The 17,014-nt window shown below is 45.0% G+C and overlaps 2 protein-coding genes across 4 annotated transcripts in view; one reads left to right on the top strand and one right to left on the bottom strand.

Moving 5' to 3' along the window:
- The window catches only part of LOC146816647 (zinc finger MYM-type protein 1-like), a 59,654-nt gene extending 49,313 nt beyond the window's left edge, over positions 1-10,341 (bottom strand). Inside the window, exon 1 of the mRNA XM_085610536.1 lies at positions 10,181-10,341. Coding sequence (XP_085466662.1) covers positions 10,181-10,228 — 48 coding nt within the window. The 5' untranslated portion in view covers positions 10,229-10,341. The remainder of the gene's footprint in view (positions 1-10,180) is intronic.
- CLIC5 (CLIC family member 5) overlaps positions 1-17,014 on the top strand; it is a 465,318-nt gene that overhangs the window by 410,405 nt on the left and 37,899 nt on the right. For 2 of the 3 annotated variants that reach the window (XM_085610537.1, XM_085610539.1), the window contains exon 5: positions 14,608-14,789. The exons of the other annotated variant lie outside the window; for it this stretch is intronic. In XM_085610537.1, the coding sequence (XP_085466663.1) occupies positions 14,608-14,789 (182 nt within the window). The remainder of the gene's footprint in view (positions 1-14,607; positions 14,790-17,014) is intronic. 3 annotated transcript variants of the gene reach the window in all.

Here is a 17,014-nt window from a genome sequence, read left to right as displayed (position 1 = left end):
AAGTAGCAATTCAAAAACAAGTCTCAGGCCTGCCACTGCAGCCTGTAGTGTAGTATTAAATTGCTGTTTTGACCTGTCAAAGTAAACCTCTTTCCAGGCCTAAACCTTTTGTTTTAATACTTACAAGTCACCCCCTAAGGAAGACCCTAACAGCTCCTAGGCAGGCTGTATGGCATTTTAAAAGTAGGGCATGTGTGCTTAAGTTTTACACGTCCTGGTATTGAAAAACTTATAAAGTCTTTTCTCACCCTGGTAAGACTTATCTCTCCCATTGGCTAATGCTGGGTTACCTTATTACACTTAATACATACAAATTATGGATTGGGAGCACATAGAGTTGTGATGTTTTGACTCAAATTAATTGTAATTTAAAATCCTTTTTGATGCTAAAGTCAGATTTTAAGTCACAAGTCTGAAAATGGCACTTTGTTTGTCCCAACTATTTGTACCTTCTGCCAGAGTCCTGGTTCACATGACTGTGAATGGCCTTGCTGTTGTGGTGTGTGTATTCATCCCAGACGTTGACACAAAAGGGGATTAGGTGTAGCAGGATGGTCCATCCTGCCATGATGGCTGGATGCGTAGCTGTGCCCAGCCCCTATTACACGTCTGATGTATTTGCCTCCAGCACATACAAAGAAACCTGACACCAGCCTTTTGTCACCCCAGACAGTTTAGAGCCATGACAGGGTAAGGTAAGAACTTTCTAGAACCAGGGGTAGGGCTAGAACAGGGAGTCTCCCCACACACAAATGTATAATATTGGGCCCCAAAACCACTCTTCAGATCCCTTCTGAATATGTGTAAGATTCAGAAGGGCTCTGCTGGCTTGCTACTGGAAGGACTGCCCTGGTGCTCTGTTGCCTGAGGAAGGAACACTGGACCTGCTCCTCGAACTCAGGACCACCAGAGTAACTCCAAGGACCAGCTGACTGGTCTCCTGTGTGAGCTACAAGGACACAACAAGCTCTTGAGACCCTGCAACTTACCTGCCTGCTACTGGTCACTGCTGGAGTGAGTAATAGCCCCCAAGTGGTGCTCCTTCCAGGTCCTGGACCCTTTGTGTAATGCTAAAGTGGCCTCCTCCTGACAAAATCAAAAACCTGGGACTTTCCTGCAAGCCAAAAATTGCTCAGTGAACCGACACGAGACTGGGACTTTCCTGCAAGCCAATCTGCCGAAGGTGCAACACTGGTGGGATTGACTCCACTGCAACTCCCGCTACTCTCTTCCTGCAACAGGAAATACTTTTCAGTGGGACCTACTGGCAGCAGTGTCCAGCCTCATGGAGCCCTCTTCGGCTACAGCCTGTAGCCTCACCCACTGGGTGAATCTGAGCTCCAGAAAAACCTCTAAGTCCGAAGGCAGAAATATTCACCAGGCTCGATGAAAACTAGCACCCCCAATGACTACCTCTTTGGCTAAGCTCCCAGAGGATTAGGCATATGTGAATTTAGTGACTTTTTGTGGTTCACCCTGACAAGGATTGTGGTTTTTTTTTTTGAGTGGGGCTTCCACACCTCTCAACTAATAACCCAATTTCTTGCAAATATCATCAGTCAGTTTTCGATAGAGTACCAGAGGTTCATACCATGCTATGGCCTGGTTACAGTCAAGGACTGAGAAGAGATGTCTTGATCCCTCAGAAAGCATTGTGTTCCAAATATACTTAAACTTAACTCAATGTGGGGAATCTGTGGATGGTGGAAAATTATATTTTACTTTCAAATATAATTTATTCTCTTATTTGGGTCATGAGGTTGTGAGGAAGATCGAGCCTTCCACCATATTCTAGCATTCTCTGGATGGTGAGCTGCTCGTGTAAGTTGGGAATAGAAGGGTGCTGGATCCTGCAGGACGAATGAAAGGTTTTCCAAAGTTCCTTCTAGAGCCAGTACCCCACTGCTCAATTTGAGCCTGTGGTTTCTGGTATTCGGCACCTAGACTTAATTGCCAACACCAGTACTTATGACAGTCTGGCACAAGGTGGCGCTGTTTGTCTAAATTAAAGATGAGGACACAACAGTTGTTTATTAATTAAATAGACATTTAAAATGACGATTACATGCTGTCCAAGCCATTCTCATAGTTTTGGGGGCCTGGAATAGTATGAATTGTCACTCTTGTAGGAGTGCTATGGTTAGTAGTTGCGTTGTTACGGTCACTGGCAGGGCTGGCAGGGGCAATGGGTAGTGCAAGCTGCAGCGGCCTCCTGCGAAGGGCCCCACCACTTTGGGGCATATCATCAAGGGCTGGTGACATAAATATCGCCACTTTTGCTGCCGTTTTCGGCCGAAAAGGGGCGATAATTATATTGCATTATTTGCAAGGACACGCTAGCGTGTGTTTCCTTGTTTCAGCTCCCGTTTTGTTCACGCCTCGCTTTGCATCTCTAATGAGATGCAAAGGAGGCGTGCCTGACAAAACACCATGGGAAAATATCGCTACCCCAGCTTCGTGATATCATCAACGAGGGGTAGCGATAGTTTAAATCTCGTTAACTATGCCTTAACGCAGGAATTTAACGTCTGTTAAATTCCTGACTAAGGCATAGCTAACATGGGAGGTGGATCATGGTGATACGAAAGGCTATCTCCGTTTTGGGTGCAACATCGCTGGTTTTCCAGCGATGTTGGCCCATTTCCCTGGAATATTATCGCCCTGGAGTAACGTGTTGTTAATGCGTTACCAGGGCGATAAATTCCTGCGATCGACGGCGATAAATAAACAAGCGCTAAGCGCGCTTTGCGTTTATTTATCGCCGTCCTAGTAAATATGCCCCTTTGTTTTTTCACAAATTAAGCACTGCAGTACCCCATGATCACCCCTTGCTGCTGGAAGCTAGAGGTCCAGCCCGTGGGCAGCCATGCAGGGGATGTAAAGGGCACATACTTAGGGCCTCATGTCAATGTCATGCATTTTTTTAAGTAGCTTTGTCAAGGGGCAGACTGTTGAATATCTTTGAAACCTGCCTGGGTATTATCCCAACCTCCACACATCTTGTTTTGTTTTTGACAAACGAAAGGGTTTTCACAAAGCCCTGTGTCTGGTTATAAAGTGAAAATTCCCCTTCGGTCTGCATGGCCTAACACATCCCGATGCACTGTTGCACCGCACCTTCTCTCTCCTCTAAAAAGCATTAACAATGAATGGTCGTTGATGAACCCCTGAGCTGACCTGTAAGAAATAGTTGAATGCAACTGGTTCTTTCAAGAGAAATCCCTCTCTACGTATGATGTGTTCAGTGTTTGTTTTTAAAGTTTACTTGTATCGTGGCCTCTTTATTAATTCCTACTTGTGAATTTCCAAGTTGTTTATACTCTAAAATGTTATTCTTATATGCAATTATCTTATATGTATTTAAACATCCCTTCAAAGTATCATGAACCTTCCATGTATATGTCCGAATTCCCTAATTAAAATCAACTCTATTGAATCCAAACATACTAAAGGGTATATTCCGTGCACGATATGCACTTATTTCAGTTTCTACGGATGTCAGTGTGTTTCGAGAGTATTCGCTCTCCTCATAATGTAGCTGCGTTATGTGTCTTAAATTGCACAGGCTGTAAATACCCCGATTTGGTCACATGCACACCCTTGTAATCAGGGGATATTCTAAAATGTCCTTTGTTACTAACAATCACCCTATTATTAATCCATAAAGGGTGATTGTTTTTCTTGATAATAATGTTTGAAGGTATCCATGGTATAAACATATCCTAAAAACACCATGTACATGTTGTCTTAAAATGATTAAATAAGAAATATCCAAACGTTTAGTCAATCAGTAGTTCGTTTTGATAACGACCTACAAAGAAGGACCACTAAAAAAGTAAAGTTCATGCAACAAAAAAATCAGATGCACAAACAAAATCAGCGGGCTGTCTAGGATGTATTTATATTTTACTTATCAGTGAACTAAAAGCATTTTAAAATATTATTATATTAACACCGTTCTCAACTCAACATGAACTTATCCAGGGCTTGATATTCAAGCGACTGACCAGCAGGGGTCGCTAAAGCCTCAGGAACCGAGTTAGAGGCCTTGATTAATTTCTTACACGCTATGCTACTTGGTGGTAATGTTATTCAACGTGTAAAGAAGTATCTCCCAGCGTAGCGTCAGCAGACTGACCTGAGACAGACAATGGCTTGCATTCTCTTTTCCTTCAAACAAAGTGAGTATTATTTCACCATACATCTAGCAAATTCAGAGCATACTCGTTTAAGGGAACGCGAACTATGTTGTTACTTCAGCTCAATTTCAGTGCAAACCCGGGGGCAGATTTACAAGCCCCTTGCGCCACTTTTGCGTCACTTTTCCCATGTTAAAAGTGACGCAAAGGGGACGCATGGGGCTTGTAAATCTGCCCCCTGGTATGCTATTTTATGTCTTTATTATTTTTATTATTAAGGACAATGCTCGCCTCGTATGGTCACCTCGGGCTATTCGAATATTCGTCCGATAGAAAAGTAATGTGCGGTGTTAACAATGACTCTGAGGTGTGTTTCCCTGCACTGCTCAAAAGTGACATCGACTGAATGATGTCACAGTGTGTCTCTAAACACCAGCTGAGGTCATCAAACAAGAGAACATTCCTAGCCCCTTTAAATACACCATCACTTAGATCGGTGACTGTAAATATCTTTTAAGGTAGAAGGGTTTGGTACAGGTGTTGTATTTTGCAGAGGAGAGTTTACACAATTTAAGAAAGGTGTGGGATCAGGTGAGCTATAACTTATACAAAAAGAGATGACATCACTAAACAAGTCGTAAAATATATATAGGGGTATATTTACAAGCCGCCAGTGCGTCACTTTTTTTTTGACGCACTGGCAGTGCAGTGTTGTGCTCCATAGTTAAAAGGCCACGTAAAGCCACCTTGCGTGGCTTTTCGTGTCCTTGTAAATACGGCCCCTTTTCACACAGCACTTTGCGTGAAAGGGACGTTCCATGGGTGTTGCTGTGGGTGTTATCACGCAACACCCATGGATTCTGCCGCATTCCCAGATTTACAATGTTTCGTAAACCTGGGAATGCGTCAGAATCCTACACCTCCCCAGGGGAGGCGTGAGGAGGCGCAACGAGGAGAAATACTCTTATTTCTCCCCGTTATTTCCTCTTTCTATGTGTGCTACATTCTGCAGCACACATAGAAAGAGGAAAACACTTCTTGTGATTGTTTTTGTGCAGGAAGGTAATCTTTCCTGCACAAAAACTATCACCCTCGCAACGCAGGCACCCTTGCACCATGTTGTAAATTTGACGCATCCCTTTGCTTTAAAAGAAACGAGGCGCGGGGCAGCCATATGGCTTGTGGTACCGCGCTGCATTACTTTCTTGTAAACATGGCCCATAGTTTCTAGGAGGTATGGGATTTTTTTTGTGTTGGGTGAGTAGCATTTAATCAAGGATGGTATGGTTGGTAGCAGGACACCAGATAATTTTTTTCAATAGCTAGGCATGGGAGGACACAGCATTGCTGAGGGTGGTGGGGTGGATGGAGGGATTCCAAGGCCAGATATACAAAGCTTTCTCGTCAGGTTTGCATTGCTTTTTTAACACAGACTCGAAGCAAAATCTTGCTTGGACTTTACAAAGCAACACAACTGGTGATTTGTATTAATGTGTAACAAAAAGAAATACAAGGCAGAGCTATGTGCTGCGTGGCGTTACTTTGCGTTACAGTCTATTGTAATCCTAACACCATGTTATGCAATCAGGTACTTCGGTATGCAGAAATAGAGTAATCCGTAATACACTCCGGCACCGATCACGGTGCCTCAGGCGGTCCCTCCGCCACTCGTGCTGACTCACAGGTAGCCTTTCATAGCAGATGATAACAGATGCCCCCCACACGAGTATGATATAACACAAATAGTGCAGCTCTGCACTCCGGCCCCAGTACTGCCACTCCCTTGGCAATACCGATGATACTCAACTGGTGATTTCCCTTGCTCAGGCACAGGATAAGGCAGCCCTCAATTTTGTGTCCTGCCTGCAAGAACTGGCTTCTTGGATGGCAAATAATTGCCTGAAATTGAATGGCAACAAGACCGAGGTGCTTGTGATAGGGAAAGCTCCATCAGTGTGGTCATCGGCATGGTGGCCCCAGACTTTGGGTCCCACCCCCACGCATTGTGAACAGGCTATGAACCTTGGGGTATGGTTGGACACCAATCTCTCCTTTGAGCACCATACCAGGCGGGTGGCAGGCGCCTGTTTTGGAGTCCTACGTGGTCTGTGGAAAACCTTAGATGCGTTGCCTACTGCAGCCAGTAAAACTATGGTGCATGCTCTGGTGACATCGTGTCTGGATTATGGGAACATACTGTACCTGGGTGCAACTGCTATATGTATGCAGAGACTCCAGTGTATCAAGAACGCAGCAGCACGACTAGTTCAAATGCTTCCTAAGAGAGCCTTCTGCTAAGAGGGCCTTAGCCTCCCTACATTGGCTCCCAATTAGGGAGAGAGTTCGGTTCAAGGTTCTGTGCGTTAGCCACCGGATCATACAAAGTAAGGGCCCCTCCTACCTGCATGACTTATTAACCCCCTACTCACCGACCCGGCAAATAAGATCTAGCGGGACAGGGCAGGTGTTGTCCCTACCAACAAGAGAGCAAGGATGGGTGGCCGCTCCTTCCGCTACTTGGCAGCACAGCAGTGGAACAAACTCCCTCAGAGCCTCCGGCTGGAGGGCTCTGAGATTACCTTTCGGAAAAGATTGAAAACATACCTCTTCCCTTCTGTGTAGACCCCCCTTGCTATGTTCTGATTTTTAGCTCCCCTCTTTTGATGCCGAGTGCAGCTGGTACCGCAGCGTGGGGACACACTAGCTTGCTGTAACCAGGCGCTTTATAAATGTGATTATTATTTTATTATTATTTATACAGGGCGCGATACGAGCAGAAGCAGAGGCTCGCGCTGCTGAAATGAGAAAGAGGCCGAGATCGTCTCCCTCCGAGCCTGCGTCCCACCCCAGGAGTCGACACGCATTACCTGGGGGGCGCAAACTCACTCTCCTCTCCTCGTCCAGCGACTTGGGCCTCTGATGCAATCTTTGGGACTTGGCAACGGCGGGCTCAGGCCAGTGGCTCAGCTCCTCCGTGGCTGCCGGTCCGGGCCGCTACTGCTATGAAGATCTCAGGCTGCCACAGGCACACGCACACGGCGTCACTGAGACTTCCTTGAGCTTCGGGTGCACGATCACCGGGCACTCCACACGACTGTCTCAAGCTGCACGATAAACACACACTCAGCGTCACTGAGACTCACTTTAACTCCAGGTGCACGATAACAAGGAAATCCTCACAAAGGTCTCCCGCTGCACAAAGCACACGCACACAGCGTCGTGGAGACTCACTTGGATTCCGGGTGCACGTTAACAAGGCAATCTTCACGAAGGTCTCCCGCTGCACAAAGCACACGCACACTGCGTCGTGAAGACTTACTTGGATTCCGGGTGCACGTAATAACTGGACAATCCTCACAAAAGGTTCAGGCTGCAAAAAGCACATGCACACAGCGTCGCTGATCCTCGCTTGGACTCCAGGTGCCCCATATCACAGGGCACACCTTACGAGGGTCTCGGGCTGCAACAGGCACGCGCACACAGCCCGCTGAGCCTCTCCTGGAAGCTTTTGTGTTCCTGAGTTTCCGCAACAGGGAGCCAGCTCACCTCGGGCCCTTGGGGATTAGCTCCTTCTGGACACAGCACAGCAAAGTCCTTTCAAGCAGGGGGACACAGCTCACAGCAAAGTCCCTTTAGCCTTCCCTTGGTTAAAACAGCAAACTGCAGGCCAGCCCCAGAACACACAGCAAGGGTCAGTCCTTTCCTTCACTCTATTCAGGTGTTTCTTCCTTGGCAAAGGTCCTCTTGACCACGAAGTAGCTCCAGTCTTGCCCAATCTTGATCAAGCCATTCTCCCAAGTTTAGGGGCTTCAGCTGTCATAGTTATACCCCTCAATGGCTTTGAAGTCTTTGTGTTTCAGGGGGCACTGACCCCTGTTCAAACCAGTTCTGGGTGCCTCCCTGCCAGTGACATCTTCTTCCTTTGATTAGTGGGGGTCTGGACTCTCAATCACTCAGCAGGAGATGGGACAATTGTTTTATAGCAGCAACCCAGGACTCTTCACCTCTAGGGGCTACTCCTCCCCTCCACTCCAGATGCAGGTCAGCCTGTTGCTGTCTCACCTCCTCCCCTGGGTCAAGACATTCCCCAGATCCTATCGCTTTCAAATCCAGACAGTCAATCCACAACCAGGAAGAGACACACAGAAATGTTAGAGCACAAAAACCCAGCCACTTCTAAAAGAGTGGCTTATAAACACACAATGCAAAAACCATCTTCATAAAAAGATGTGTTATTACATTGTGAGCTCAGGCATACTAATCTTCACCTCTCCATCTTAATTCTGTGGGAAGATAGGCTAGAAAACATATTACACATCCTTCTTATTCTGTCTTATGGGCAACATGGCCTTTTAACAGTGAAAAACAAAATGGAGATTATTTCACTGTCAGGACATGGTACACACCTTAGTACATGTCCTACCTGTCACATGCACTGCACCCTGCCCAGGGGGTACACTAGACCTACTATAGGGGTGTCTGATGTGCATAGAAAGGGAAGGGTAAGGTCTGGCAAATGGGTGCACTTGTCAGAACACATGGCAGTTTAATAACTGCACGCAGGCACTGCAATGGCAGGCCTGAGTTCCCTTTTTAAGGCTACTTGAGTGGGTGGCACAATTAGTGCTGCAGGTCCACCAGTAGCATTTGCATTACCAGCCCTGGCACACATAGTGCACTTTACTAGGGAATTTACTAGAAAGGCAAACATACCAATCATGGACAACCAATTACCATTACACTTTACACAGGGAGCACTTGCACTTTGACACTGTTTAGCAGTGGCAAAGGGTCCAAAACATCTAAGTTGGCAACACAAAATCTTTCACAGCACTAAAAATAGAGGAGGTAGAGGCAAAAAGGCAAGGGTAATCACGCCAAGAAATGGCAGGTCTAACAGGGAGGCCTTCGTGGAGACCTAGAATTTCAAGCTTTGCTCTTATTATCTATTTGATGTTGCTCAGGATCCCGTGGTGAAAAATATCCCTCTTTTTCTTGGACACCCATCTATAATACTACATATATATTTTTTTAAATTGAAACACTTCCTTTCTTGAAAGAGTTCAGAGTTATAAGTACATGGAACATACAACTTTTTCCCACTAGGCATTTGTCACATGCAAATTTACTTCTGATGATCTGCAACATGATGTAAGGCTAAAATGTAATATTTTTCTGTTTATCATCATCATTTTTGTGTCAATATCACCCTTAATTTGTACATTTAAAGGAAAAGCATAACCGGAAATTCACAAGACTGTGTAACCTACCCATAGAAGAGGCATATTTACAAATGGCAATCATCACACACATTTTTCGAGAACATTGTGAACTGGTTTGTCAATTTGCAGCTCTAGAGTTGGTACAGTAAGTGTTGTACCCAGAAGTCCAGATTAGGCCTGGGCAGACTTCCGCAATGTGGAACTCTACGAAGTGACCAAAAACTCTGTCCTGCATGCGGCGGAGTGCGTTAGGTTGCTGCGTTTGCGCAGATTGTTAGCGCCGGGTGTTTGTCCCATGCTGGACAATCAGCGCAAACTGCACCATGCGCAGCGCAGGTGGGTGCAGCTTCTTTCTGCCACTCGATGTTCTACTTGAGCGCCAGCTTCCTGAAAGGGAACTGAAGGTTTCTGAAAAGGAACTGAAGGTTTCTGAAAGGGAACTGAAGGTTTCTCAGTGTGAGCGGCAGTGGTCATCCGCGACTGCCCGTGTTGTGAAGTCTCACTGGGAGGTGGTCTGGAGTAAGATTTCACTTGCTCGTGCTGGCCAACTGAGCGTTGGCGAGTGTGAGCGAGGAAAAAACTCTTCTCTGCCACATGGAGTGGAGGTTTTCGGAGTGGGAAAAACTCTGCAAGTGGAGCGGAATTTCACGCCCAGGCCTAGTCCAGATAAGATGTATAAGAGCAGAATTGAGAGATTTGGCATAACCCTGACCAGCGTAGAACAAATAAATGACAGCAATGGGAAGCATTACATAGGAAATTTGGAGAGGAAAGAAAGTAATTGTCAATTATATACTTTGGGTGGTCTGAGAACCTTACCCTGTGGCTGCCCCATAGAGAGTATCCACCTGAAGAGTGGAGGTCCATTTTGTAAGCTTCAGTCAGAGTTGCCCACTGTCAGATCTTTATCACCTCTGCAAAGATGCCCGTGGGGATACATGATGCTCCGTCCTGCCCGTGAAATCTCTTGGAGCTCCTTGTAATATCAAACTCTAAGAGAAATCCAGAGGAAAATAGTAAAGGGAAAAGAAAAACTGCTGAGTGTTAGCCCTCGTTTAGCAGGGGTCACTTTCTTCAGATGTTGTGTAGCTTTTGTGAAGTGAGAAGAAGGTCCGGTCTAAGAGTACGGAGAGATTTAGTAAGTAATTCAGAAGAATAGTAAGACAGTTCTGTACAGTCATTAACATAGAACGATTCATAGGGACAGCGTCAGTGCTTAATTTGTAAAAAAACTAGGTGCTGGGGCTCTCGTTAGGAGGCCACAGCAGTTTGCACAACACATTGCCACTATACTTACACAGCTACTAACCATCACACTGAAGTGTGACTATTCAGATTGTTCGAGGCCGCCAAAGCTTTAAGAATGGCTTGGGTGGCAGATATTATTTGTTGTTAAAAAACAACTGTTATTCTGCTCATCTTTAAATTACACAAACAGTGCCACTATGTGGCATCTGTCATAAGTGCCGGTTCAGGCAATTAAGTGCCGGTGCTGAGCACCAGAAACCACCGGCTCAAATTAAGCACTGGTCAGCATAGATTCAGCTACCGTTGTCTTTGTAGCGCGACACATAAGTGGGTCAAGTATCGGAAAAACCAATAATAACCTTTACTCAAATGACATAAATACATTACCAAATATAGACAAGTTAAAGTGTTAATACAATACCTGCAGCCAAAAACAGTCCCAGAGTGAAAGAAAAACAGCTGTTAACTCACAACAATTAATTTATCCTGTAATGCTGCATGTCTTTCAGCACAATCCTATCATGGTCATAAATTCTTCCAAAATCATCTCTTTCTGTCTATCATTACAGCGCAATCCACTGAAAAATAATCTTTTTCCTTGAGGTAACAAGTTGAAATCCTGCTAGACCACCAAATCTTTCGCGAATACAGCTGCCATATTGGATTGGGAATGGGACCTCTTGATTAGATAACGTATATTAAAGGGCATCTTTCATGTTGGTACAGCGTCTAGTTTTATTTTTTCCTTGCTCTCTGGTGCTGATGTCTGTCATCAACATTTAAAAGAGGACAGGTTTTACATGGCTAATGCCATCTGCTCCTGTTAGCCCCAGTTACCTGTTCTTTTTACAGCGTGATGATGCCTGACATTTGGAGCATTTTTCTATGGCTGTGGAATGTGCTAGAATCCATTGCTGCCCTATTCTGACACTACTGTCAGTTCACATTTTGTAATGGGGTAGGTGCCTGCGTTCACCGGCATTTGGGCAAAAGCTCGGCATTATGTGCTTGTGTGATTTTTTTGTTGTGAATGGACAGTAAATTTGTGAATCAACCCCTCATTCTGAAGGGAAATCCTAAAATATTTGGGGGCATATCAGCAAGGCGAGGCGATAAAATTATCGCCGCTTTAGCATCCGTTTTCGGACGAAAAGCGGCGATAATTTTATCGCCCTATCAGCATGGACACGCTAATGCGTGAATCCATGCCTTAGCGCCTGTTTACTGAACGCCCAGCTTTGCATCTCTAATGAGATGCAAAGTGGGCGTTCCTTCCCGAAATAACTGGAGAAATGTCGCTAACCGACATTTCTCCAATTATCAAAGGGATCGCTAAGAAGCATAGCGATAAGAAAAGTAGCGCTAACCATGGTTATCGCTACTTTCCTTATGCCTGCTTTAATTCTGACTTAGCCATGTAAGCAAATGGGAGGTGGATTACATGGCTAAGACCACCCTGCCCTATCAGCAAGGTATCGACGGTCACAGTGCGATTAACGCTGGACTTCCAGCGATAATCAGACTGTTTTCCAGCTAACGGTTGCAGCTTTGGAGATAAGTGTTGCTGATAGCACGCTATCTCCGCGATAGAAAGTAGCGATAGCCGGAGATAATTATCCTAGCGCTAAGTGCGCTTAGCGATAATTATTGCCGGCTCTTGCTGATATGCCCCTTGGTTTGCACCAGTGCCTGTTTTTCCAATTATCTTCCTCATACTTGCAAGAGACAGAATGAGAAACCTCATAGTCTTTTTTTTCCTTTATTTTTTTCTCTACATAGAGAGAAGGCCCTTCTTTACATCCGCCTAAAATATGGAATGTTTTACAACCAATTTGAGTTCTCACACCAGAACATTGAGCCACTAATTCGCTTATTACATGTTCATCATAGTTCAGATAAGATCATTTTACACCTGGAGCTTCCAGTACTAGGGTCTCTGTAATATGGGCCTGCAGAATGACAGGGCCGTCACCAGCTGGACCCTGAGAAATGGGAATTACTGAGGAAATCTTAATTACTGCACTACGTTTCTATACATCATCTTAGTTGCACATTCTATATGCAAGTTTTTCAAAGTCCCTCACTTAAAGGACACATGTTAAATCCAGTCGAGATGCCTGTGGATATAGGAATTTACTTTTCTTTCACTGTTGCAAGAAAAAACTTTTTATTGAATTTTGCAAAACACATATATCACAAGCAGTGAGGCGTAAACATAGGCCTACAAGAGGGTCGTGCAGCCTCATAATTAGAAGGAATACTTATGAACAGTAAAGCCAAAAGGGCAAAGTCCGTTTCAAAGGAGTAAAACCACCTGTCCTGCCAAGGTTTTTGTCCTTACAAATCGTACCATGCGCTTTGCAGGCTGCCAACATACCTCCCTGCCATGCTGTCCTAATTTGCCCGCGCTCTTTCTCACACGGTTTCACTTACAGCAGCATAAACTGCAGCCAGGGAGGCCCCGCTTCACACGGAATTCCTTCTCTCCTGCTCAGCAGCGGCCGGGCTAATCGTGTTAGTCTTACTGTTAGGAGAGGGTCTGGCTGGTGCAGCATCAGAGCGCGGGCTTCAGCGGTGGAGAGGATCCCCTGGCGTTGGAGGCACCCCTCAGTGGGGAGACACAGATGGGACCTGACACAGCACGGGTAGCTGCCATAACACCGCGCCGCCTGAGAGAGCGGCGCGTAAATAGTCGAATGAACACACCGAGACATCAGATGACATGGTTTAACATGCGATGCAGGGCCCGTCTCTCGAGGATGATGGAGTTTATCACAGACTTCTTTAGCTTTAGGACCAATTTTAAATAAGTCCGTGCTAAATAGTGCAACATATTACAAGAATTTTAGATAACTTTTAATATGCATGGATATGTAAATATGACTGGATGTATAAATCTATATATATATAGATATAGATATATAGAAACATACACAATAGCACTTCATACCACTGTTCTACATTTTTTAAGCAATTTAAATAATAGATGTTACTAATATTGAATTTAATGGCATTCAATGTAATCATCACTTAGGGATGGACAACTGTATTGGTCTTGCTGAGATTCAAACGTGTGACCTGTACACTACTGTATATCTCAGCAACGAGCCTTTATCTCACTCAGGCATCGATGTATACGTTTACATTTCACTCAGAACAGCTTTCAATATGGCATCTTCTCCGAAGGTATCAAATCAGACAAAATCATCCCACTTCTAAAAAAAACCTAGAGTAGACCCGATAATCTTTCCAGCTACTGGCCCATCACTCACCTACCATTCATTGGCAAGATCATTGGAAAAAAAAGGCTATGTACAACTCTAAGACCACATCAGTGCTAACCATCTCCTGCACGACTACCAGTCTGGCTTCCGATCATGCTGCCGCAGGGAGAACGCAACCTTACACTTTGTAGGCGATGCCCTCTTGACCACAGATGATGGTGACCCCTGCTTCTGATAATGCTGGACGCATCAGTCGACCATGCCACTCTCATAGGTACCTTAGAGTCGTGAATGGAATTCACAATAATGTCTTTCTCTGGTTCTTCTACCGGTATGACACCAGTTTGTTCAGACGGGTTCCTTCAGGTCACAAAGGATCCCTATTGCCTGTGAAGGCCCCGGGGCTCCATACTCTCTCCTGTCATCTTCAGCCTTTACATGGATATACTTGGTGCTCTACTCGCAGATAACAGCATCAACATTCACCAATATTCCGAAGATGCTCAACTCTTCTTGAAGGCCTCCTCTACTTCAGAAATTCACGCCTCAAACGCTGCTTGCACATCATGCGCACATGGATGCCAGAAATATTACATATTGGATCTTCACTACATAAGATCAAATATGTAATCATGCCATTCAGCTGTGACTAATCTGTGACACCTTTAAACACAGTATATTTCTCATATCTGTTTTGACCTTATTATAATCTGTGTTCCAGAAATGTTTCAGCTCACTTTGAATTAATTTTTCCTTTTTTTGTTTTTTCTAAAGGCTTGGAGAAAGGTTTGACGAAAGCATTGAAAAAACTTGATAATTACCTAAACACACCCCTACCTGAAGAGATTGATGCTGACAGTACAGAGGATGAAAAGGTTTCGAAGCGCAAGTTCCTTGATGGTGATGACCTGACGCTTGCTGACTGCAATCTTCTACCCAAACTTCACGTGGTAAAGGTAAAACGTCATCTGCAATGGAACTTTTTCATTATTTGTAAAGCTCTTCCAAGAGAAGAGTACAGGTCCAGTAACTCTACGGGCAGCTGTTTCATGATAAAGTTATCCAGATAAGCTCTAATAATTAATCTAGGGAACGTGTTGGTGCTTTTGTGCTTGACACTGATTCTTCTGCTCCATCCAACCAAGGAGGAAGTGTATCTTCCACCAGTGGCAGTGGAATAGCACCCGCATAACAACTGTCTAGAAGAATGATGAGTGAGACATCACTGCCCATTGGTCGAAGTCTACTGAGGTTGGTTCCAACTTTGATTGGGCTTCAATATCTTACTATGTTACCTAGAAAATACAGACCGCATGAAATAGAGCTAAGATGCCACTGCTGCTACCAACGTGCCCCCTAAAAATGCAGTATTAGTGATAGAGGGCTTGATTGCCAATAGCTTGCCAACAAGGGTCCGGTCTGAACATAGCCTTCTCAATGGTTTGGACTGCATCTCCTGCAATGGAAGATATGTCTCATGCTGCAATTTTTAGAAGCCCTTTTTCATGGGTGTCCACCACGAGCCGAGAGAGGCAGATCTTGTCATATTAACACTAACAGTCAGCAAGTGGTCACACTGGAACACGCTTGAAAGTCTCCATAATAAGAGATGGCTTGAGTTGAAGACTTGTAAATTAACAACTGTGAACGGGGATGTTATATCCTACTTAATTGTATTATGCTCATTTAAGGTCTCACAAGCAATGGATGTACAACGATGGTTGGCGTGCAGTTGTAGCAAGTAAGGATGTGAAGTTGTTCCTGTCCTGGGTTTCATGCTGAGTTCTACGATGCGACAATCAGCTAAAAGGAACTATGGTTGTGCCTGTTTTCTCCAACTTTGAGGATGTTTACGCATGGGGCTCTCTGGGTCGTGTGACTTTTAACTTTTGTCTGTGTTGGGGCGGAGATCCACTTCTATCGGAATTTGTGCAAGTGTTTGCAGGCCCAGCACGGGCAGGTGTGTTGAAGTTGTCGCACTGTTGTAGGAGTGTTTTGGAGAGTATATACTGTCCATCGGGGAGCAGACAACATGCTTTTCTCTTTCGGGCATCGTGAATGCCGAGTGGGTGTACTGCATACTTCTACAGTTATGTGTATTGGCCGAGTCAATTCGTTCTGCGGAGATATCAAGGAAAAAACATGGGAGCGCTTTACTGTTGATTTATCTGCAGTTGCATTTTGAAAATTCAAAAAACGTGGCGCGAGTCACTAACAGCGCGCGCTGATTTACCTCATGTCTTCGTGTGGAATCCAGCATGACGCGTCTCTCTCCGTGGGATCCTCTGTGACTCACAAGCTTTGGTCTGTACCCATTTGGAGCCTTGACGTGCCGTGAGCCATCCGGCTGGACGTGGGATTACGTGCGGCCATTTTGTGTTTGGTCTCTGATGTCAGAGTTCCATGCAGTATTGCAGCTATCCGCTTTGCCAACCATGCGATATTTTGCCGACCTGTGTGATGTTGATAAAGTTTTTCTGAAGACCGATTGGACGGCCGGCGACAACGCGATGTTTGTTGTGACTATACTTGCTGAAGGGTCGTCTGACTGCTTGGAATCCACCGTGAGAAATGGTGTTGAACCTGCTTGGAATTCGGCAGGATAAGTTGAGGAACACACCGTGAGGAAGGGTGAAGAACCAGTTTTCTGCACACAGTTTGTTTTTGCTGACTATGTTTTTGGTACAAAGGTGTCCTGTGACTCTCACAGGTTATGTATTTGTTCGCTTATGGTGGAGAAGTTTTGTACAAGCAGAACTCGGGTGTGTGGGCGCTCACCAGCATGTTTTACGTGGGCATAATACTCTCTTTAGAGGCATTTGTATAGTGTATTGTTTATTTAGCCACAAAGTTCTCAGGTTATGATAGTGAGATTAGTACATCTATTGTCATGATGCCTCAGATTTTCGTTTTATTTTGCATGGGGCGTCTAAGGTCCCGTGGGTGGTCATCACACGGTTCCCATACATAAGGGAAGGTTGTGGGTAATAGCCCTGTGTTAAGTTATGTGTGTTACTCCCATATGGGGTACGTAACCCCCACAAGGAGGTCAAGAGCTCTTTTTGTATTAATGTTTGGTTACTCCTACATGGGGGTATGTAACCTCTACAAGGGGTTTGGAGTACCTAGGTTAACCCTCACACTGGGTTGGGTTCTGGTTTAGTCCATAAATAGTTTGTAC

Source organism: Triturus cristatus, chromosome 6 (genome assembly GCF_964204655.1).
Source record: "Triturus cristatus chromosome 6, aTriCri1.1, whole genome shotgun sequence".
NCBI classification, from domain to species: Eukaryota; Metazoa; Chordata; class Amphibia; order Caudata; family Salamandridae; genus Triturus; species Triturus cristatus.
The sequence above is the reverse complement of the archived record's forward strand: the minus strand, read 5'-3'. Positions and strand labels throughout refer to the sequence as shown.